The following is a 23,630-nucleotide window of genomic DNA, read 5'->3' as shown; positions in this document are numbered from 1 at the left end:
CACAGGAAAGAGGTAAAACCTAGTGACTAAGCGCGGGCTGGTGAGAACCCTAACTGCATTTACCTGCTGGCACCATTACCTGTATTCCCAGCACTGACTGCTGGAGCTTTTTTTTACAGCCTAAGCAAGCTGTCCTGAGGGTCCTGGAGTTATTGTGAGAAATGAAATGCTGCAGGTAAATAAATAATCTGTGGGTCTGGCATGCATCGTTAAACCTTATCAATAAAAGAAGTGCACAGAGTGACTTGGCAATAAACATCACATTATTTGCTTTTATTTCTGTAAGTTCAATATTTCTAAAGAAAGAAAACAAAGACCCCAAACAGTCAAGGGAGCAGTTCCAATTTAGCCCCTGTAGATGTGGTGCTGGATGGGTCACCCGTGCGGTCATGGCAGCTAATCCTGAATCCTGCCAGGGCAAGCATCCATCTCCCCTGTCTGTGCTGCTAGCAGGGAGCCCAGCAGCAGCACCTCGGGGCCTGAGTGCTGGCAGGCAGGGTTTGGAGCTAGCAGCCTTCTGGTTAGCAAATGATCCATGTCAGACAGGTGGAGCGTGGTTTGCTACTGCCAGCGGTGGGAAGCAGAACGCATAAATAACGTGAAGGGTTGAACGGTTGCTTTGTTTACTACTCCTGGACCTCTGGCTGCTGCCAAACAGAAATCAACCGTGATGCATTTGATGCTGGATGGCGTTAAGGTGTAGATCTCAGTGGAAATGCATTTTTCTTTCAAAGACGGAGCAGTGCTATCAGGTGAGCACCATCCTGGCTGAAAGGGGTATTGGAGCGGTCCTCTAGGCCTGCAGACCCTGTTGTACATCTAGGTTTATTGTTCTGCATAACTGATACACTCCTGTTCTGATTGCACAGCCTTCAAAACAGGTGCCTGGCAGTAGCCACGTATTTCAAGAGTCATGAAAACAGTCTTCTGTCCTGCCTGCCATTCAGTGTGCCTTAATGGAGCTGACCACAGGAAAGCCTCAATCTATTTCCAGCATTCACTTTGGCAGATTATTGATGTGCAGGTTGTAACACTGTACCGCAGCAACGCTAAAGAAATGATGGCAGTAGTCACAGTATCCTTTCCACATGGGCATAATCAGCTGCACACTGGTTTCATGTTGCTCTGTTAAGAGCCTGTAAGTGGCTTTTGGGACTCACAGATGGCATCTCCAAACAATTAAATGCCGAAGAATGTCATTGCTGAAAGACTCGTTACAGCAATACATAGGGAAAGCAGAAATGTGCAGGCACCTCCAAATTTCAAGTCTGTTTACAACCTTTCTTTTGGCTTCATTAGCAATACCGCTGTGCAGTTGCACGTTAACTATTATGGATGGCCAGTGCACCTGCTCCTTTCCCTGCTTGACCCTGAGCACAACCAGTAGTTGCAAGGCCCATGCTGACTGCCTGTGTATCAAAAGTGGCAGAGTAACCAAGCAGAACAAACAGCAATTGCTCTAGGTAAGTGTGTTGGTGTAATTTTGTACTGGGAAGAAGCAAAGGTTTTGCCTAGTGCCACATCACACGACATTGTTAGATGCAGCATCACCACAACTGCTGTAACTCAGTTGTGCATATCCCTGATAATGTGGACACCTGGGTCACCTCCTCACGTGGATATTCACAGGTCACCTCCTCCGTGAGTCTGATGCTTATGTCCAACTATGAAGAAAAGCCAAGCACCCAGAACTGCTGAAGAAAACAAGTGATCAGTCAAGTGTCAGACCCACGGGCTGGAAAAGTTGTCAGAGAGAGGGGTAGAGAGCTGACAAGGCCAGGAATGTTTCTAACTACAATTAAGCAAGCAGGTGCATTAAACACCCATAGCTAGATTAGCAAATCTGTACTGTCTTTGCCACTGTCCTTGGCAGCTGATCTTTGGTCCCAGAGATGCAGTGACTTCTGCAGCAACATCAAGGGCAGTGCTAAAGTCTCCATCCTTGGAGGTATCTAAGAGACGTTGTGGATGTGGCACTAAGGGACCTGGTTTAGTGATGGGACTCAGTAGGTCAGGTTGATGGTTGGACTTGGTGATCTTGAAGGTTTTTTCCAACCTAAATGATTATCTGATTCTATCATTCTGTTGTTTTTTTTTCTTGTTTTTTTTTTTTTTTTTTCCCAGCATGGGGGTCTCCATGCACAGCAGAGGAGGAAATGAAACACCATGCAGACTGCAGGCAGGTGCAGAAGAGCAGCATTTGTGAAGGCAATAGCTGATTTCCCCAGCAGAGAGCAAAGGAGTGACCACTGGGGAATGGTGTGCCACAGTCACTCATGCTTGGCTGAGGAGAAACATGAGGTTTTGGCAGAAACCCTAAAAACACTCTTGTACTAAAAGGCACCAGCAGTCTGGCAGGTACACCCTCGTGGATACTGCTGATGGCCTTGCTCCAGCCTCTTTAATGACACCTTCCTGAAATGGGATCCTTGATGGTGTCCATCAGTCCCCAAGACGCATAAAAACAAATCGTGGAAGTGCAGGTTTCCATGGAGAATATATTATGCTTCCTCCTGGCAACCCTTCCCTAGGCAACACTGGGAACTGGTGCCTGTGTGTGCAGAGCAGGGCTGGCTTTGGCCCCTATTAGCAAGGAAGCTGGGAACAGGGCACCTTCCATGTGCACCCAAGGCCTGAGGTCGAGGTGCTCCTCTGGGCTGACAGCTGCCTGGTTCCTTGCTGTGCAGTAGGCCCAGGCAGGTGAGAAGGCACAGAAGCTGGTAACTCCTCTGCCTGGGGTTGGGTCACTGCTCCCAGGCAAGGAGCTCCTTCCACCAGACCTGAAGGATCCTCCTACTCCCTTTTAAAAACTGTATTGCTTAGCATTAGCTGCTGGACAGCTAAATATTTCAGAGGCTGAAAACTTCCTCCGCATTGTGAGGACTCCCACAACCTGCTTCTGCTGTCTCACCTCACCTTCAGCCCTGGCAACAAGGTCGGGATGATTTTCCCTAGGACAGGGGAGTGCCTGTGCTAACAACAGCCAGCTTTGCTTCTGGAAGTTCTGCTCTTTTGGAAACTTGTTTATCAGAAACTGTTAGCACGTTTCTGATAAACAGTTTGCAACTGTTAGCAAGACAGCAGCCTCTCTTCTGCTGAAGCTGACCCAGAGTGACTGAGGTTCTTCTGACTCCACCAGGTCTCCACTCTGCATCGGGGTTTAGAGAGATTTCTTTTTGCACATTTTAAGTTCCTAGCCAGGAGAAGACAAAGCTGTGGCACGCATTTAGTTGGCATTGCTGTTGTAATGGGAAAGCATACATTGGGGAATCACTTTAAACAATGGAGATTTACAGGCAACAGGCCAGGCAAAAAAAACACAGTGTTTGTGTTATCAGTTGTTAAAAATTACTAGTCTTGCTGAAACAAATGAGCTAGATTGAGACTTTGGTATTATTCAAAAATAGGAAAACCCTAATCGAAACCACATCTCCTCTGAAATTTCCGTCTGCTTGCATTAGAGCGCAGTATTCATCCTTCAGCGGAGCAGCCAGGCTGCCCTTGAACGGCCTGTTATCCGCCGGCCTCGCTGTCCCTCCCAGTAGCAGCGCTGCTCACACATCAGTGACTAACACTGGTTTAAACCTGTTCTACTGCCAAGGTGTTCCGTTGTCACTTGTGGAAAAAATGGGGACCAAATTAAGGTTGTGGATGACAGCACGCCCAGACTTAGTGCAATTATTTTCAGTTCTGGTGGGTCATCCAATGTGACGGGGCTTTACCCTACCCTGAGATAGCATGGAAATATCTGGTAATAGCACTCAGCTGATGGCAAAACATGTGTTTCAGGGGAGTGCGGTGGGACACAAAATGATTTAACATTATGGAAAGCCTTTTATTAAAACGCAGGCCAGTTTTAGACAGAGGGGAGTTGAAATAAACTGCGATTAAGCTCTTTGGAGGGAGGACAGGCACTGGGGCGCTCCCCGCCTCAAAATGGCGCCCGGCCAGGAGCGCGAGCGAGGCGCAACCCCAGCCCGCCGGCCAACAACGTGGCGGCGCCCCGCGCCCCGCCCCCGATGGCCCCGCCCCCCGCCCGATGCCCCCGCCCCTGGTCCCCATGGCCACGCCCCCGCCCACGTGACCTCCCCGCGCGGGAGGCAGCCCAACGCAAAAGGTCGGGCGGCGAGCGGTGGGGTCCTTCGGTGAGCTCCTAGCGCGGGGTTGTCCAGCGCGCGCCTGTCGAACCGTTTGCAGCGAAATTGCTCAGGAAGGGGGCAGAAGGAGCATTTCAGCGTGCCACCACGCTGAAGCCACCTACAGATTTTCACCGCTCTCCCCTAGCTCCCCCCATCATCAGCACTTCCCTCGCTTTCCCAGCAGGCAGCGCCGAGGACGCCTCAGTACGGCGGCCGGAGGCAGGGAGGCAACATGGCGGCGGCGGTGGTGGCGGCGGCCGGGCGGGCCTGTGCTAGCGGCGCCGTGCGGGCGGCGTGGCGAGGTGCCGGGGGGGGGCGGGGGGCTCCTTTTCCTACTACTTCACCAGCCCGTTGTCTTTTGTAGTGCTCTGCAGTCGCTTTTCAAAGCCCAGCTGTGTTGTTTTCCCGTTAAAGTGCCCTTAGGAGGAGCGTGCGTGCGTTTTCCAGTCAGAGTCGGGCTGACTTCGGGGCTCTCCTTCAGAAAATTGTGCTTAAAAAAACGGGAAAACTGTTCTGACGTGTGAGGAAAGAGTACCGGGTGACTGAAACCTTCTGACGGGTGGCGTTTCTGCAATACGTAATTAATTCTAACACAGGTTTTATGCTACAGTTTGACCTGCCGAAGGCATGTTTCCATAGAGAATTAAAATCCTTTCTTTAGAAGCGTTGTTAAGCAGAAAGCTCTGCTGAGGTTTTGAGGCAGTGTGGGTGTAGTGACTGCGCAGTGCCCCGGGAACCTTGGCCCTTTGTTTTCCTCTCTGCTGCCCTCCTTTTGGCAGCTCTCCCCTTCACCCACACTGCCCTGCCCTGTTGCAGAGCCCCTGGGCCGGTTTTGTTCCCTTTCTTCTCGTATTGTTATCCTTAAGGCTTTGTGTTTGTGAACCCTGATAGCGTTCGGTGGGTTCTCCTGGGTAGCAGCTGGTAGGAGCAGGAGAATCTTAGCTTCTTTCACTTGCTGACCTCTGGGTGATGGCGTTTGGATTCGTTAGGGGGCGTAATGACAGGACTCTGTGGAACTTAACAGCCAGCACCGTGTGGGGAGGTTTGGAAGAGTCCTGATGAAAAGTATATACGTACTATGGAAAGTTCTTAGGGGAGGAATCATCTCTTGCATTGGAGTCTGCAGTTGAGACCCGTCTTATATTTTGGTTTCCTTCTGTTCTCACTTTTCTTCCAAAATGACTTCCATCCTAACAGTCAAGGTATGCCATCAGTTGTGGACCCTGCTAATAAGTCTTCGTGAACTGTCTCAGAACCCTTTATATAACCTAAGTAGTCTTATGCACTTAAGTCCTAGGCAAGAGTCATAACTAAGTTAATTAATTACACACATTAATGCCTGTGTGCCCTCTGGGGAAAGGCTGCTAAATAATGAATCTTGCTGGAGACTGAGGTGGGAAGAAATGACAGATCACGTTGATAAAAATACTTTAAGCTTGGTGTTGGACAGCTGGAAGCTGGCTTGGATTTTGCTTTTGGCAGAATACCTCCCTTCTTTCTCCCCTGCCTTCAAAGCCGAGATAAAGTTCTCTAGCATTTCTTTGGCTTTTCTCTTTTCTTCTTTCGGGGCTGTGTATAATGAAGTGATGCCTGTTCCTGTAGCCAAGCAGCAATTAAAGGCTGAGCATTCAGGGAGGTTTGAAAGCAGGTCAGTGGTGTTTCCTTGGTGGAGGGAAACACTTTTGTTGCCTAACCACAGAGTATCTCTTTAATTATGTCTTGCAAGTGGACCAGGAAACTAAAAAGCTGCAACTGCTCTTAAATCATTTGTTAAAGTAATAAGGGGTCGTTTTAGGTGTTACCCTCTAAGGCTTTGTGGTATCATTACCTTTGTTATTCCTTGCTTAGCCCAAGCAGATAGTGACCTTCTCCATGTGCTGTGATTTTTAAATGCCTGGCTTTCAGCTTGAGAGATTGTTCTTCACATCCAAATTTTTCCAAGGTAGCAGGAGGGGTTTTTAAAAAGCAATTTGTATTAGTGCAAAGATTTCATTACTGCATGGCACTTGAGCACTCGTGAGACGCCAGGAAAAAAATACTAACAACTCTGAAGTGTCTTCCCTGCTGCGAATATTTGTATGAGTGCATTGTTTCTGTGCATAAGTTTCATTTGAGTAAAAAGCAGTAAGCAAAATGTGAAATGGAAAAACCCTAGGCAAGAAAAAAGTTCATTGCCCATCAGAGAATAAGTGCATAGCGCTTGATATCTTCAAAACTGCAATTTGGAATTTAATCAGAACACACCTCTGTTTTCTTGTACTTACACTTTTTAAGAATGTCTCGGTTATTTTGGTCTAGAGCCTCCTGTGTGTATGCCTGGAACTATACTCAGGCAATTTTTGCAAAGAGTTCTAATTATAGCTGCACAATAAGCATCCTGATGGCTCTTTCCTAAGTTTTGTTGTGGTTCTTTTTTTTATGGTGCACTTTTCGCTGCTGAGACCAGCTTCCTGCAGTGTTTCTTTCTCTGAAGTACAGAACTAAGAACGGTTTTCCATATTTGATTCCCCTGGAAAATAATTACAGAAGTAGAGGGGATTATTAAATCGTTGCCAATTTTCTTTTTTTTAAAAAGAAAAAAAAGGTGTGATCATTCTTGCTGAACAGTGCATTCACTAGTTAAGCAAATGCGTGGATGTTCAGACTGCTTGATGTCTTCCAAGGTATTCGGGAAAAAATGGCAAAGCGTATGAATTTGGGGCACTCTGTCGGGAGAGGTGCTGCATTCTGCACATAAATCTCCTAAAGGTGGTGTGTTAACCAGTATGTGAAGGTTAGGAAAGTTATGATGAAATAGGCACATTAAAATAGTAGACTTGTGTGTGAGTGAGTGTTTGGAAAAAAAAAAAGGAAAAGAAAAACAGTTAGGGACTAAAAGATTGAAGGAATAACTGTTAAACTGTTAGGTTTCCATTTCCACCTGTCCTGAGATGAGTTCTCCTGTTACATATTGTGAGAAAAATGAAATGTTTTTTCTCTGCTTTTATGAGGTAAATTTTGAGTGCCAAAAACGCACACACATGTATACAGAAGTTATATATAGTATAAAATTCTATGTTTAGCCAGTGAAAGATAACATCTAAGTCAGGCCAGGGTTCTAAATGTAACGTTTGTATCAGGGAGATAAGTATGCAGTGAGGGGTTAATTTTCCATTAGTGCAGAGCAGGACTTAAATATAGTAAGCAGGCATTTTTTTTCCTGCTTTGTTGACTTGTCTTTTGCTGGTGGCAAGACATCAGCCTTGCATTTGTGACCTGTCTTGCTTTTACAGACGGTTCAGTTTTGAATAGCTTATGGTAAGACACATTTTAGATTTTTAAAGAAAAATCCCATCACATGTGTTTGGAGGGTATATGTAGAGGATACGATGCATTAACTGTGCATGCTTACGTAGCACAGCACAGTTTGATTGAGATGTGACATTTCCGACTGTTTACCTTGCATAAATACTTTTATTTGCTCGGCTTTCAAAGTGTCTATTCCCTTATTCCCTTGGTAGCAGTATGCACAGAGAAAAGTTGGGGGGGTATACTTTAGTAAATACAGGCACTTGGGGTTTCAGGCTTTTCATGGTTATTGGGTGGTTTGTTGTTTTTTTGGGGGGGGGAGGTTGTTTTTTTTTTTTTTTCCATCTTCCTCTTCCTTTTGTCCTGCTGCATTTCGAAGACCAAAGCAGTCATGTGTCCAGAATATTGTCAGTAAAGCCCCCAGGATTTGTTAGACATAAGAATTTAATTTCCAGCTCAGAACTGATATTCTTAGTGCCAGCCTGAAATGTATAAATTTAAAACTTATGTCACTTTAACATTTTCTTTAAGGATTTAATCTCCTTTTAATAGGAGATCTTGTCATTGGTCTGAGACAAACAAGGTCTCACCCTGTGCTTTAACAACTTGCTACAAACTGTACATCTTAAAACCACTTCAAATCACCAGACTTGTTGAGATCACTTGGTGACCATTTTTCTATATAACTGGTGTTTATTTGGCTCTAATTTTTTGGCATTTGACTTTTCTTCTGTGCCCCAGTTGTTCTGACAGAACTTTCTGCAGCACTTCATCTGATTTCACTGCCTAGTGATTCATTCTGTGTTGATTCTATTGCTTCTGTATAGACTTTTTCACATTGCCATCTTAATTTTGGAAGGAGATCGTATTGAGTATGTGGAACTTGCTAATGAATGTAGGAAGAAAAAGGAAGTAAAAGGAGTAAAAAGGAAAAAACCACTCCCCCAAATTGCATTACAAATACTTTTGATAGTGACATAAACTGTCAAGTACTCTTACATTTTATTTTCTGAATGAATGAGTTGTTTCTTAGGCTTTAAAATATGATTTCATACTGGAGAACTGTTTCTGATGATATTCTGAATAGTGACCAGTTGCTTATCTTGTTAAACTCCAGTAGAGAACTCTGAGTGAATGTCCATCAAGCCATGTTTGATGAATGGTGTAAAAGGAGCGTTGCATCATTATGCACGGGTAAAAGATGCAGAAAATTTCCATATGGCACCCCTTGGCGTGTTGATGAGAGTTAGGATTTTTCTGAAATTAAAATAACTGTGGAAGAGGTTTTGGGACAAATCTACAGGGTGATCATTAGCAGAACCAGAAACTATTCACAAAAGAATTCTAGGAGACCTCAAGGACAAAAAAATGAATTCTGGTAAGGTGTGTAACCCCACCTTTGAAACTGCTGTGGTACCTGGAAAGTGGAAGGTGGTACATGCGACATAAAGCTGCATTACGATGTATGTTGCACTGAAGTAATGTCTTCTGGAGGTGAAAAGAGCTTGTATAATAGGCTAGCTTTGCAATACCCAAATCCAGAGGTTGTTGGGAAAGGTACTTCTGGAGGTACATTTTCCTTTTGGGACCCCAGAGTAAGTAGGTTGGTGTAATAACAGAATAGATGAGGTTGGAAGCCTCTGAAAATCATCTAGCCCAGCCCTCTGCTCGGTGCAGATTGTCCAGGGTCATTTTCAGTTCAGAATAAAAAAGTGACTTTCTTATGTTCAGGTAGAATTTGGAGGTTTAAACTTACTCCCATTGCCTCTTGTCTTGTTACTGAGCACTGCTGAGAAGAGTCTGGCTGTTTTCTTACACAGAAGAAGGTGCATTCTCACTCTGTCAGTAATTTGTTAGAAACCTTCTAGCTTTCTCTTTGTGACATTTCCTATTGCAACATTCCCCCCACCTCTGTCTGCAACTTGCTTTGTGCTTCAAGACAGTAGGTTCATGTCTGATGCCCTTTAGAAAATGATATGAGTAAATGTTACTAGATCCCTTTTTTTGGGTTTTGTTTTTGGGTTGGCTTGGGTTTGTTGTTTTGTTGTTGGTTTGGTTTTTTTTAGCTTGTTTTAGGGTGTTTTTTTGTGATGTGTATACTTGAAGGAACTAGTGATTTCAAGATGGAAATGTCATATATCTAACCACCTTTCTGTCTCCATCCTCAGGGTTTGCTTCTGCGCCGGTGAAAGGGAGTTGCTGTTCCTATTCTAGCCTGGCATGGGCTCTCCAGGTGCAATGTTCCATCTCTGCCCCCCGGAATGTCACAGTACAGCAATGCAGACAAAGCAGTTTCTTCAATATGTGTAAGTCTTGAGTTGGTTTAAAATTATAATCTGTAGTAAATAAAAGAAGGAAGGGAAAGCTTGCTTCTATTTTTGGTAACTTTTTTTCTGGCTACAACTATCATCTTATGAGATATGTAACAACAGTTGTTGATAGAATTGTGTGCACAAGGGCAGTGTATTTTAATGGGAAGCAAGGATTTGATTTGTGTAGCAGTGAATCCATCCAAAATACTTTATTGGATGGGAGGGGGAAAAACACCTTCCCCTCTGTTTCCTAGTTCTTTATTGACGATATAAATTGTGTGTTTATTTTCCAAATGTTTTTTGAGTCATAGGCAAGATACACTATTCAAGCTGTGCTGTCTCAAAAATGAAATAATTAAAATGCAATAAAATGCTAAACAAAAACTGTTGATAACGTCCTGCTAATTGTCAGACCAGCTGCAGTATTATCCCTCAGTCCTGAGAGGAATTACACACATGCTTAACATAATTGAGAAATGATGGCTGTTTAAGTTCGTGCTTGGGACTGCGAACTGAGATAGCTGAGGCATCATCCCACCTGTTTTGTGGTTCCTTATCTGTGGCGTTTTCCCATGGAGGAAAGAAGGAGTAGTAAGCACGTAATCTCTGGAGTAGATAACTGGAGCAGTTTGACAGTCAAAGTTCTTAGACTTTTTATAATCTGTAGACTACAAAAGATCAGTTTAAAAAAAAATCAGCCTTTCAGAACTGATGGTCTTTTTCTATTCTTTTCAACGTTATTGAGGTAAAGTTAACTTTTCTTTGTATTTTGTATATAAAGGGGGGTTTAAGTAATCGTGCTGTCTGTTCCTCTTATCCGGTTAATTTTGACTGTTGTCTGATTTCAAGCAAATGACAGTAGAGAGGGCTCAAGAGGCCTGCAAAGGGCTGCAGCATGAACTGCGTGGGGAAGGCTTTCTAAGGATGCCAACTTCAGGAAAAATTAATTTAGAACTTTTCCTTAGGTGCCAGTCACAAGACCAAGACTATGTAAGAAGATAAACGTTGTTGTTTTTTTAATCTTAAATTTAAAATATAACATTGCAATCATTTCACTGTGATTACTCTTTGTAGCTTAGAGATTGCCTTAATTTATGCTTATGTTCATATTCATAACATCTAGGTGAGCTCTTATAACGAGAATTTTGCCAGCTGTCTTTTTAGATGACTTAATTGAAAGTATTTGTGTAATGACATCCCTATTGTTTGACTCAATGAAACTGTAAACAAGTTATATTTGAGCAAGCTACATAAAACTGCTGGCTTATTTAATAAGATGTAAGAACTTGGAAGAACTTAAGTGTACTTCTTACATGTATTCAGCAGAGACAGAAGTCAGTCCGAGTTTTTTGTTTGTTTTCAAGGACCAAACTCTGGAAAAAGTAATATTATGTTATCATCTTGAAGTTGTGTGCTACCTTACTTTGTAGGCTGTTTTGTTAAAAAGGCAGGTTACCATAGTGGGTTGAACATAAAAGTAGTTAAGAACAGTTTTATGCTTTCTCAAAGCAATCAAGAAGGCTGGATAAATAAGAGATCCCATAGGAACCTAGAGATTAGAGTAATTGCTTTTTCTTGTCCAATTCATCATGCAGTTCACTTGGAAACGTAAAATTTTATACTATTGATCCCAAGTATGAGCCAAATCTGCAGAGTCCCCTACTAATATGGTAATGATAGATGGAGTGTGCAACGCTAATCTTTCACTTATGATTACTCTCAAACTTTCACTGTTCTTTTTCCACTCAGATGAATGCACTGAAAAGATAAGCCACTGAGTTAAAATAGCAGCAAAGTTTTGTGCGATTCATTTGTTCCATTTCTGAATGCAGATGCAAGTCGTAAGGCCTATTGTGTTGTACCTCGATCTATACTGGGCTTAGGGCATGCCACCAGCCTGTTTGATTCTGTATGTTTCCTGAAACATATTTGGGATCACTTGATTGTTGGAATTTGAAAGATTGGTGTCAGGGAGCAGATGTATGGGGCACAGAGAATTGGGCTTTGTAAACATCTGGAAGGAAAATACCTCAGTGCTGAGGGAAGCAAACAGAAGCTGAATTTGTGAGAGTGGAGAACAGGATGGCCTCATGTCTGGGGAGAACAGAAACTCCCAACAGCTGACTTCTGTGGAGTATCCTTGAGAGAAGAGGAGGAGTCTTACATGGATTGAGATCAACAGAGGGAAGTACAAGGTCCTGTACCTGGTAAGGAACAACCCCAGGCACCAACACACGCTGTGGGCACCCAGCTGGAGAGCAGCTGGGCAGAGAAGTGCCTGGGGGTCTTGGTGGACACTGAGCTGAACATGAGCCAGCGGTGTGCCCTGACCACTAAAAAGGCTAATGGTGTCTTGGGCTGCGTTAAAAATGCTGCTTTATTGGGATGGAGACCAGGTGGTGGCATGGACTGCCCTGAGAAATGGTGGAATCCCCGTCCCTGGAGATCTTCAGAAGCTGTCAGGACATGGTCCTGGGCAACTGGATCTAGGCAGCCCTTCCTGGGCAGGGAGCTGGGACTGGATTGAGCTCCAGAGGTCCCTTCCAAGCTGAGCCATCCCATGATGCTGGGGCCAGCTGTGATTGTTGCGAAGCTCTGACTCAACGCTGAGTGTGTCGAGGGGGTGGGAAGCTCTGGGACTTTGCTGAACCGAGGGGCTGACTAGAATGGGGGATCAGTTTGTCTTGTTTATAGGAAGTTTGGGGCAAAGGCTAGTTTCATCTTGGTGGTGTAAGTGATGAGACAGTAAAAGGAAGATGACTTTTCCTTGTCAGGTACAGAGTCCTTTGAAAAGCTGCCCTTTGACTGAAAAGGTTGGTTTTGTTTTTCCTGGCTGGTAATTTTTGGAGGAAGGCTGCTGGTTTCGGAATAGCTCTCCTTGCCGAGCTGTTTTCCCTGCCTTTTTTCCATAAGAAGTAAGTAGCTTAGTAGTTGGAGTTGAATAGTTAAACACAATAAAATCTTCAAAATTCAAATGAAGTACAATATTAACAGTATAAATCACATTATGGCACTCATGTCCTTTAGCAGTGCAGTTGTTTCAGAAGTGTGGTAACATTAAAAATGCAGATACAATCGTTTTATGTGCAACTTAATTTTCAAGTGAAATGTCAAATGACAGTCCTGTGACTGAGGAAAGTGACAGTACTTTTTTGTCTCATTAGCGAAGGTTTACTTCTCTTCCATCATATTCTTAAGGTATTAACACGTTCTTGTTAGCAGGGTCACCTGTACCTTCCACTTGATCTTTAAAAATAATTTAACTCATTCAAATGGGAGGAATTGCACTTATCCTAGGCAGTCTGTGATCCTGTTCCATCACTAAGCCATGTTCTTCAGTGCCACATCCACACGTCTCTTGAATACCTCCAGGGATGGGGACTCCACCAGTGCCCTGGGCAGCCCAGCGCAGTCCTCGACCACCCCTTCCATGAAGACATTCTCCCTAACGCCCCATCTAAACCTCCCCTGGCACAGCTTGAGCCTGTTAAATTCCACCAGTCCAGACTTTCTGGGCAGATGCTCAAGCTTGTAGCTGTTGAGAAACAAACACTGATGCTGTATGTTTCGTGGAAGAAGTATGTATCCGTCTCCAGAAAATGTGGGATAAATGCCTTTTAAATTTAAGAGCCACAGAATTGGGTTGAAATACATAGGCCGTCATTCCTGAAGGCAGCAGAGGCACACAGGTGTGTCATGAATACTGAAACTGTTTGACCTTAATCGTACAAACCTTTTTGGCTCTAACAGCAAGCAAAATTTCCTCAACATCCATTGTGTATCCAAGTGTATATGAGACTAAAGAACTTTTGTTTGAAATGGCTGATTATATCAGAATTATGCTTTCCCACTCACAGTATTAATTCCATTAGTTACCATTGGGAACAAATGAAAAGAAGTGCTTAATTTCTCTGTTGCTAGGTGATATTTCCTCATAAATTAGAATACAGAGTAAGGAACATGACAGTCCTTTGGAGCTCACAGAACTAGACGGTAATAATGAAGGGGGAGTCATTTAGACCAACAATACACAATCATAGACTAACATGCCTTGTCTCTAGGTGCTCTGCTTACTGCAAGCAATTGCACTCAGCATAAATCTTGGTGTTCTTTATTGCAAACATCAGTTCTTGAAAGCCTGTTTTTTTTTAATTACATTTGATATTAAATTTTCCCAGTCCTATGTGAGTGGTCTTTGGATTAAGTTGTTCATTTTTCTGCCTTGCCTGATTGACATTAAAGTGGAAAAAAAGATCTTTTCAATTCCTAAAGATTTTTTTTCTTTAAATACGACTACTCCAGATAAACAACTGAGTTACCACTTGTCACTGTTTTTTTTATTTATGAGGAGGATGCCTTTGTGTGCATGTATGTTGAAGAACAGTTGGTTAACTTTTTTAATTTAAAAAAAAAAAAGGGGGGGGGGTGAATATTAAATGCCTTACAGCTAAGTGTACTGATGGGGGTGCGTTTTAACTGTTCTTGGTTTGTTACTGAAAAGTGTAACTTTTGTGAAACCTCCAGAGGTTTCTTCGCACCACCATAATGCAGTATGCAGTATTTCCAGTTACTGGGAAGTTACCCCAGCTTTTCTGCTTGCAGGATGGGATCAGACAGGCAGTGAAGAAGTTGAGGTGTCACATGTTGGCAGGCAGTTGCAGTTTGGAGCAAGGGCAGATCTCATCTGGGATGAACACACATTTCAGAAACTGCTTTAGAATCTCTTGTTTTATAAATAAGTCATCCGCTATTAGTATGCAATTATTCCATTTTTCTCTCATAAATCTATTTGTATTATCTGTACAATATTCTCTTTTGAATTAGTAAAGGAGTTGAATTGTTCCTGTAAGTATCTTTAAACAGGCTGATAAGATTTCTATGTCTAAAACAGGAAAATGCTGTATTAGAAACCTAGTTTGCCAGGACTAAATGGTGGTATGGACTCAGTTGACAGTTTTTGAATAGTAGTTGAGTTCAGTTTAAGATTATGAAGGGATATAAAATCATACTCCATCTTTGTTTGAGATGCTTCACCTCTGTTGTTCCAGAGTTAAGTGTTTCATGTAATTCTGAGACTGTCTGCAGCTATGAATAAGTATTCTGCTTGGAAGTAAAAGTTAATGCAATCAGAAGTGACATCTAGGCTGTTTGCATCATGTTCAGCCACTGAAATGAGTTGTAGGTTTTGTTCTTATGACAGGTGGTCTACGTATGTTTTTGCGCAGCACTTCTGTATCAACTGTTTTGTAGCTTTGTTTATTGTTATTAAGCACTCTTTACAAGCCTGTGGAGAGAGAAGGTAAGACATTGTAAGGCCCAGATTTAAATATATAGTTGAGCACTCCTTTTCCTGACCTCAGTGATTTAGATTGCAGTTCATTACCAAATTCTAAATGGTTAGAGCAGTTCATGTAGCCAGCTGTGTGCCAGCCTCTTCTCTTTCCTTTCTTTCTCCAGCGGGGAGAGGGAGAGTGGGACAAGTGTTTTGGGAGCTATGTTTAATTTTTTGTTGTTGTTGTTCTTAGGTAATTCTTTGAATAATTGTAAATGTTGTTTCAGTGCCTTGGTCTTTTATGTTTTCTGCTGCCCATATGCTGCTTTGTTTCCTAATAAAACCATCTATAACCAAAAATATTCTGAAGTTTTTGGCTAATTATGCAGACAAAATTGAAGCACCAGGAACTTACACTTGTTACACAAGGAGAGAAGAAAACTAATGGAAGATACATCAAACCACATATGTTTGAGACTGAAAATCATCTTGGGTTTCTCAGGCTTTGTATCTAGTTAAAGCTTAAGATCAGAGGCTTAGAAATCAGAGGCACCAACTATTCTCAAGGTTACTGTGTCTAGCAGCAGAAAAAATACTTGAGAATTCCTGGTGAGGAACTTCTCACCTGGCAGTGCACTGCAAGAGAGCATCCTTCTTGTTCAGGTGCTGCAGCATGGGGACCTACGCTCCCTTAAGTCATCTTAAGGGCTGTGGTGGGTGATCCTTCCATGTCCTGGATGGTGTGCTTGTGGAATCAGCTTACAGTCCAATGCTGCTTTAGCTATTGAAAATATTGTTCAGTGCTGTGAGCAACTTCATGTTGAGCTACGGAATATTTGCAAGAGGTGCACAGTTGGTACGCTGCCCATGAAAATATTACCTATCAGAAAGACACGAGGGTTGCTTTTTTTTTTTTTGAGGACTTTCCCTGGCCACTGTGGAAACAAGCTGTGCAGAGTGTTTGTCTGTGTTCTCTAATTTCTTTAAGTAACTTTTTTTTTTCCTGAATTGGCATGTTTGTCTTGCTCTTCAGTAATTGATTCTGAGCATCTCATGACTGTGTAGTAGCCATGAAATTATTACAAAAAAACAAATTTAGCATGAAAGCTGAGGCACAGAATCCAATCTACCAAACCATACAGTGACCTCTTACTGGGATGTTTTGTAGGCTGGCATGACTTAAAAACTGACTAAAATTTAGAATTAAAAATATTTTAGGAGTTATTTTACCATAATGGAAATGTACATAACTTACAAGGGCACTGTCGTAGTGATTGATTTTTCCAAGGTGCTAAATTGTATGATTAAGTGACAGTCTGTTTTCTCCATTCTCATCCCATGTCAGATAATACCTAAAGACCAGCTTGAGGGCGCGCCCTTCACTCACTTTTCATACCTCTGCAATGCTTGGTCTATTCTTAATCAGCCCTCAGAGTTTCAAGTTGCAGCGAGATGATAGAAATATGTGGGGTTTTTTAGGAGCTCAAGGAGGAAAGAAAGGAAGAACTGAATGAGCATGCAGGGATGACTCTTCACAAAACCCTCACAACTTTCAATGATTTATGGCATGGAATTTGTTGTGTTTATAGCTCTAGGTGGCTTTTTCTTCTGTGAGTTTGTTCAGCTGCTTTTGCTGCTTGTAAATGATACAACAATAGCGCGTTCTCTCTTGGGGAGATGGAGAAGCACATGTTCATTAGAGAAGACAAGGTCAAGGAAATGTTCTCTGCACTTGAGTACAGTGAGGTTTTGTGATGCCTTGGTTCCTAGAGGAGTTGATAAGCCTTTGACCTTCCTCCAAGAAAAACTGTCTACTTGCAGTCATTAAGCAGCTGAGTCTAGACTATGTAATTTATCTTGCAACTTGTAATAGAATATGTAAGCATTCCCCTTGGAGATGCTTTTTCATATTTCATCTGTGTAGAGTATTTTTCTTCCTAAATTCTGTTTTTGTTTTGTGACTGGAAAAGGGAAATGTTTGAGATACCATACCATTTTGGAATTCATCTGCTACCAGAAGTTTTTTATTCCAAGCTTAAGTCTGGAAGTGAACATTAGCAATTGGAAAGACCTTATAAAGTTCCTTAAGGTAGTACAGATACGTAGACATAATGGCATTAGCAGGAAGCAGTGCAGTGAAGCGAGCGAGTTTACTATAACATCCTTTTTCTTTTTTTGCTACATCATTAATATTAATGTCTTTGGATCTGTGGTGGTGTTCTGCCGCAAGACTATTTGTCATGGAAAAAAATTAAGCCAAAGTTGCTTGTATAAGTGGAAGAAGTGAGCCTATTTAGCCGTTTCACTAAGTTAATCCTTTCTTCCAATTTTATTCCCTTCTATTTTCCGATTTACTGCTATTTGTCATTCCATTTTTGTAGTTTATATTTTAAGCAAGCTGGGAGCTCTCGTCTTCCAGGAGGCAAAGAAATCTACTTTTAATCTCAGTTTATCAGGGTCATGGATTTTGTTATTTTTTTTAATATGGTTTTCAGCAAGCTGTTTTGGCAATACGTGTGAATTACTGAGGTGTGATCTAATATACATCTTCCTCTGAAGTAAGAAGTAGGCTATCTGGTTTCTGAAATTGGGGTATAGTATAAAAAGGCACAAAACAAAATCCTTTTCAAAATATTACACCTTTTATGTAGATGAAGTAAAATAGAGTGGCATCTTTAAAGCTTACTATCAGTGGTTGTTGGCGATCAGCTTGCATAAAGCGTGCTATGTGTTTTTCAGTAACTGGCTAGAAATGTGTGGTGGGTTTCATGACTGAGGCTATTTTAGTGGTGGAGGAGCACCTGCAGCTTCCCATTTTACCGAGCTGCTGCAGAAACAAAATAAAGGTAAGACCTCAAATCATTTACAGACAGCATACCTACTGTGCTGTCTTCATCTTAGAGTTTCTCTGCAAATGTAAAAAGCACTACAGCGATCCTCATTTCTGTCGGGTTATTTTCTCCACTGCAAGAGCTTTTTCCTGCCTTATCTTTGTATGTGCTCTCCAGTCATCTCGGTGCCAAGTCACATTACAGTTTTCTTTGTTGCTGTGTTGTCTGTCGTAGGCGAAAGTCCGTAAGATTACAGTGGTGGGGACATTGCTTATCCCTTCCATATTCCATTCTCATCACTTTGTCTTAAAGTCAGTCTGATATCTGCCATCTTATAAAGAGCTCTCAGCTCTGGAGCCTGCAGGCTTCCGATGCGTTTCATTAAATACAGCTGCTTTCCAAACACATGATGATACTGTCATAGGTTGATTAAATGAACTGCACTTCGGTACCAACTGTGACGTTTTCCTCTCGTTCTGATGTTATCAGATTATGTGCGGTGCTTGAGGCCAAAACTAGGCTCTGTTCGACCTCATCGTGCTGGATCCGTTGGCATAGACTGCTCTCCTTTGGTACAGTGCATTCTCCTTACCCTGTGACTTCTGCTACTTTCTCTGTATGGGGATTAAGCAGTGTTACTTAGAGTACAGTTCAAAAGCTGTTTGTTTTTTGTTTTTTTTTTGTGTGTGCCTTACCAGCTCAGGAGCTCCCTGTTCTTGTCTCCCAGCTGCTGGTTCCTGCCCCTGTGCAGCCTCCTTGGAAGCTGTTGTGACCCTCTGTGAAGCCACACAAACTGAAGACTGGGGAACTGCTCCAGTTTAAAAATAACCCAGCAGAGAAACACGTGAAAACCTTTATTTTAATTCCATGTTTCTAGGCTAGCAGGATTATTATTTTTTTAAAAAAATGAATTTGCTAGTTATGCAATGTTTTCTGAATAAACTTAAGAAGCTTAACATGATCCGTCATCAACCTTCCAGCTCGTGCCACAGTCTTATAGTCTGCTTTAAGAACTTGAAAAGCCACGTCATATATCACCTCCTTACCACCAGCCTTTGTCTGTATTGAACTGTAATTCAGTGTACTTTAGGGTAGTATTTGCTACTTGTAGAGGGTCTAGTATCTGTCACAGCTTGTCTTTTAGTAAGTGACGTTTGCTGAGTGCTGTGCAGCTGAAGGTTTCTTTAGGTGGTGTTTTGGTCCTGCTCAGCAGTCAAACTAAACGTTACTATATTTTTTTTTAACCATGACCTTGGGGTTCACTTGAATGTCTAGAAAAAAGTGTAAATTTTCGAGAGATCTCTTTTTCAGAGGGACTAGAGCCTACCCGAGAGCAAATATATATACTGCGAGGCAAAAATTATACGTGATGATGAATGTTGCTGTTAGGTGCAGTCACGGGGCATTTTCACTTCTCTAGCCCGGCGTGAAGTCTGCAGTGCTTACTTTGGCTGTGAAGCCTCTTGTGCTGCTCCTACGATATTTGGCTGGGGGTATGTCGTGACTTTTTAGGCCATTCTGTTCTTTCCTACATTAAGAGTATAGTATTTAGGTAGCTTCTTTGACTTGTAGTGTTTTGTTTTTCCCTGTATTTCCCTGCTTTCTGCTGTACTGAGCTCCGACTGCTTTGTTCAGGGTTGTGCTTCTCCAGAAAGAATCAGTTATGCATTCCCAGCTGGATAAGGACTTCTGGCTGGAACGGATGAGCGTCGTGCCTTTGAGAGAGCCGCCCTGACACCATACAGAAGCTTAATACAAAAATAAAGCTGGGTACTAAGCAGTAGTTCTCGAAAGCCTGGCTAGCTGCTGTCCCTCACCTTGGTGTCAATATGGCAGAGCTTCCCCAGTTAATTATCAAACGCATGATTCCTTAGCCACGTTCTTGTACGTTGGGTGAAACATCAGAGAATGGCTGAGGATTGGATGGGACATCTGGAGGTTGGCTGGCCCAAACATCTGAAGGCAGTGGGTGTCTTGCACGGTCACGGAATGAGGAGGCCAACCAAAGCTGAAGAGCTCTGCGATGAGGATGCACAGAGTGCCTTGCATTCCTTTGTCCACCCAGCTCTTACATCAGCCATCAAGACCTTGTGTTTTATGAGAACATCAGCAGATCTATGCTGCTGATTAATTTCTTGTCTTTTGTGGCTTTTTAAAGCGGGTTTAGGTATTTTTAAAAGTGACTGAGGTTGACTCTCATCAATATTTGTCTTTGGTTAAGTGCTTGTAGGTATTGCTGATCTGAGTTAGTAATGAATGGTTGTCTTTTATTGACCTGGGAATTAATACCTTAGTGGTTAAAAATGTTTGCTCTTAAATTGATTCTGAAAATCCTTTTAAAACCGATTCACCTAGCTCTGAGCATATCTGATTGCAGTCATCAGGGGTAGGAGGCACGTCTCTGCAGCAGATATATGTGCATGTAGTAGGAAATTCTTTTCTTAGCAAGGCAGTAATCCCACAGTTTAAATCCCAGCAAAAATCAAAGTAGGGTTAACATTTCAAGGTAGGGTTTTTTTGTTCAGCTTCAATTTCCAATATAAGATGTACTTGTATATTACTTACGAAAGCTTTCTCATTTCAGTGACAGCTGATGAGCTCTGGAAAGGAGCTTTGGCAGAGACTGGTGTGGGAGTAAAGAAAGGAAGAGGGAAGAGAAGGAAGAAGAAGCTAAAAAAGAATCTCAATAGAGGCCAGGAGATCGGAGAAGGTAGATTCACAAATGAAGGGCTGAAGAAATGTCTTGACCTCTTCATGTGTAATGTTTTTTTGATTTAACAAATCAATAAATTGCTGTTAATTTCTGTGGCATCAGAACAGCTTGATATATATATTTTTTTCTTAAAAAAAAAAAATCCTGATATGGTTGTTTAATGCTATTTTTTGTTTTTAAATACAAATTCTGTGTCACAGAAAACACTTCAAATAAGCAAGAACCTTCCATTTTATTGCATTTTTACAGTGTTCATTATTTCAGTACTAGTTTGGCATAAAACTTTTTTTCCCTGTTATTTTCAAGGACGTTCTGGTTTTCTCTGGCCTGGTCTTAATGCTCCTATAATACAAAGTGGGATGGTACAGACAGTTTCCCAACGAAAAAAAGAAGAACAAGAGAGAATTCGGTCTGAAATTCTTCAGCAGAGAGATACATGGGAGAAGAGAAGAAAAATAAAAGTTAAGAGAGAGGGAGGATGGAGTGGAAAGTGTTGGGGAGGTGTCATTCTGGATCCTCCTGACCCAGGTCCTAACGGAGGTAAGAAAAGACTGAATATCTTTCTTAGTTCTTACGTAGCCTTTGTGATAAAGGGCTGGGAAAAAGCAAGATCCAGAATTTTCCTGTGATTGAAAATCCATTTTATAACTTCTCTTATGTGCCTTTTCATCTACACATATATGCCAATGCATGAATTAAGGCAGCTCAATCAAAGAACAAGTACTTACACAAGTGAAATGTTTTAAATCAGTGCTTAATTTAATATAGCTGTTAGATTATTATTTTATGTTATGGACTATCTAAAGTTGTACTGTGATATAGAGTACTGCATTATGTTATAGACTGTTATAGGAGTCTTAAAGAATGGAAATATGTTTTGTGTTCGTCAATTTTCTTAAGCTGTGCTTTTGTATAGTTTCTTAAAGGATCATGTGAGGTAAATCAACCTTTTTTTCCTACTCAAATAGTGAAATATGGTTTAAGATGTTGTGGTTTGAATGTAGCTAATAGAAGTTCTTTCCTTATGTGGTGTCTAGTTAAATATCATAGTGAAATTAGAGGTCATATATGTAAAGTGGACAGGTGAACTTTTTTTTACAGTGCTGTTCATTAGACCACTAAAAAAACTGTTAGCTTTAACAATGAAAAACCTAACCCCCTTCAACTAATTAAATATAAAAATAAGCTGCTACTCATATTCAGCTGAGTTTCCCTTGTGAAGCACTTCATGATGCTTCTATATTTATTGCAATTTTTCTTCAGACTTTTATAGTCAGATGAGGCAAATATGACAGTTGATGTTTTCTAGCACTTTTTTCAAGCTTGTTGCAGACTCCGGTCATTCTAAAAGTTAAGCTTGGTTCATGTTTTCAGATTTTTCTCCGTCCAGGAATATGTTCTCCTGGTGAAAGCTGTGATCTTGGAACATATGTCCCATAAATGGGAGTTTCCTCATAAATAGGGAATTACATCTGTGGATTGCAATTATATTTTTATCTGATCTTTTTGCAGTCACAGTTGCTGCTCACTCTGCCTGGTGCTTTGTTTATTAGTTTCTTTCTGTCTGTGAGTATTTTCTGGTGACATCTTTTAGATGTTAATACAAAATCGAGATGTGCTTTGCACCAAGCCATAAGGCAGCAGGAGCATGGTCTTTCCAGGATGATCTAATACCATTGTCCACATGGACTGAAGTCATGCTGGCATTTTGTAGCTTTTCCTCTTGTAAATTCATCCTGTTGATGCTGTTTTCTACTTCTCCACTCCCTTCCCAGGTTTTCAATTCCTGTAGCTGGTATAGCTAATTTTGTGGCTTATGTTGCTATGGTGTCTAAGTCAGGAAAACAACATACCTTGTGAAGTTTATAGAGATCTTGCTTTCCAATCTCTTCAGGGTTTTCTTGTTTATCCTTGATTTTAAGAATAACTGATTCCATTTTAATATCAGCATAATGCTGCTGTATATAAATAAGATTTCCTGTGTTCGCTTACCAGCATTTCATTTTATTACCTTGAAAGCAAATGTTGCATGGAAGGTGGTGACATGACAATGGATGAGGCAGCCTGTCACCTGAATCTTACAAGTGAAAAATAAAGATTTGAGAAGTTAATGAATTCCCCATAAATCATTGGTGGAATATAGAGGAAAGTCAAGAAGATTTCACGGTTCTGGTTCTGTGCTTTAAATGCAAGGCTATGTTGCTTTTAAATTCAAATGTATTTTCAAGTAGTTCATTCTGTTGAAAGAAGTGGCAGCTGTTGCAAACAACGTTTATGTATGCATGAATTCTACTCCCCAGTGTTTTCCTTGCTTTCAGTGTGGCTGATATTACTGAGGCTGGTTACTTGCATTAAAGTTGGTTCTGTGGGTGCTGCAGTAGTCAGGTCAAGTTCTGCCAAGAAGAGGAAAGGGCACTACAATAAAAATAGGAAAATGAAACCGTCAGCCAGTATTATAAATGTGCTTGTGAAAAGCAGTTTCTGATTAGCATACACCAATTTCCTTTTAATCTGTTTAAAAACTGTGGGGATTTTCAGTTCCCCACAATTCTGTCAGCATCTTTATTCAGAGGAATTAAATGATTTTCAGGGGAACGGGGACATTGGCTATGTGCAAAGCACTGTCAAAGTGGTAGAAGGAATAGACCTGAAACCGTCAAACCCAGTGAATCTGTTTGTCCTGAGACTGGGGCATGGCGGGACTCCCTCAATTTGAGATCCTGCAGTTCAGCCCTTCCTGGTATTCTGCTGCTAGATCCTCCGGTAACAAACAGTTTTAGCATGTAATGCAGCTTCTCTTCAGCAGCATTCATATTTTCTAACAAAAACAAGTACAGGAGAAATCTGTAGAACCTCACTGTTGTGAGCCTTTGACATATGACAAATTTGGTTGAAACCGACTGCTTTGTTTTGGGGAAAAATATATTTGCATATATTCGGGGACAGACTGATTCTTTGTGCTTTGTTCTTGCAGGAGGGTCTTTTCCCACTTCACCATTACTTACTGTGTTAGTTATGAGTAGAGAAAGAACTTTTTTTTTCCAGTTAGAAATAAAATTATTTTTCAGCCAAGTT

The 23,630-nt window shown here is 41.7% G+C and overlaps 1 protein-coding gene across 2 annotated transcripts in view; it reads left to right on the top strand.

Annotated features, from left to right (window-relative positions):
* Nucleotides 1-4,319: 4,319 nt before the first annotated feature.
* The window catches only part of MRPS5 (mitochondrial ribosomal protein S5), a 47,556-nt gene continuing 28,245 nt past the window's right edge, over nt 4,320-23,630 (top strand). The window contains exons 1-4 of one of the 2 annotated variants that reach the window (XM_035552942.1): nt 4,320-4,441; nt 9,596-9,733; nt 20,427-20,552; nt 20,862-21,095. In XM_035552942.1, coding sequence (XP_035408835.1) covers nt 4,372-4,441; nt 9,596-9,733; nt 20,427-20,552; nt 20,862-21,095 — 568 coding nt within the window. In that variant the 5' untranslated portion in view covers nt 4,320-4,371. Of the gene's footprint in view, nt 4,442-9,595; nt 9,734-18,336; nt 18,415-18,540; nt 20,553-20,861; nt 21,096-23,630 lie in introns of those variants that run through there. The other variant, XM_035552943.2, reaches the window with a different exon arrangement.

This window comes from Cygnus atratus, chromosome 3 (genome assembly GCF_013377495.2).
Source record: "Cygnus atratus isolate AKBS03 ecotype Queensland, Australia chromosome 3, CAtr_DNAZoo_HiC_assembly, whole genome shotgun sequence".
In the NCBI taxonomy this organism is placed as follows: Eukaryota; Metazoa; Chordata; class Aves; order Anseriformes; family Anatidae; genus Cygnus; species Cygnus atratus.
This window is presented reverse-complemented; position numbering and strand designations above follow the sequence as displayed.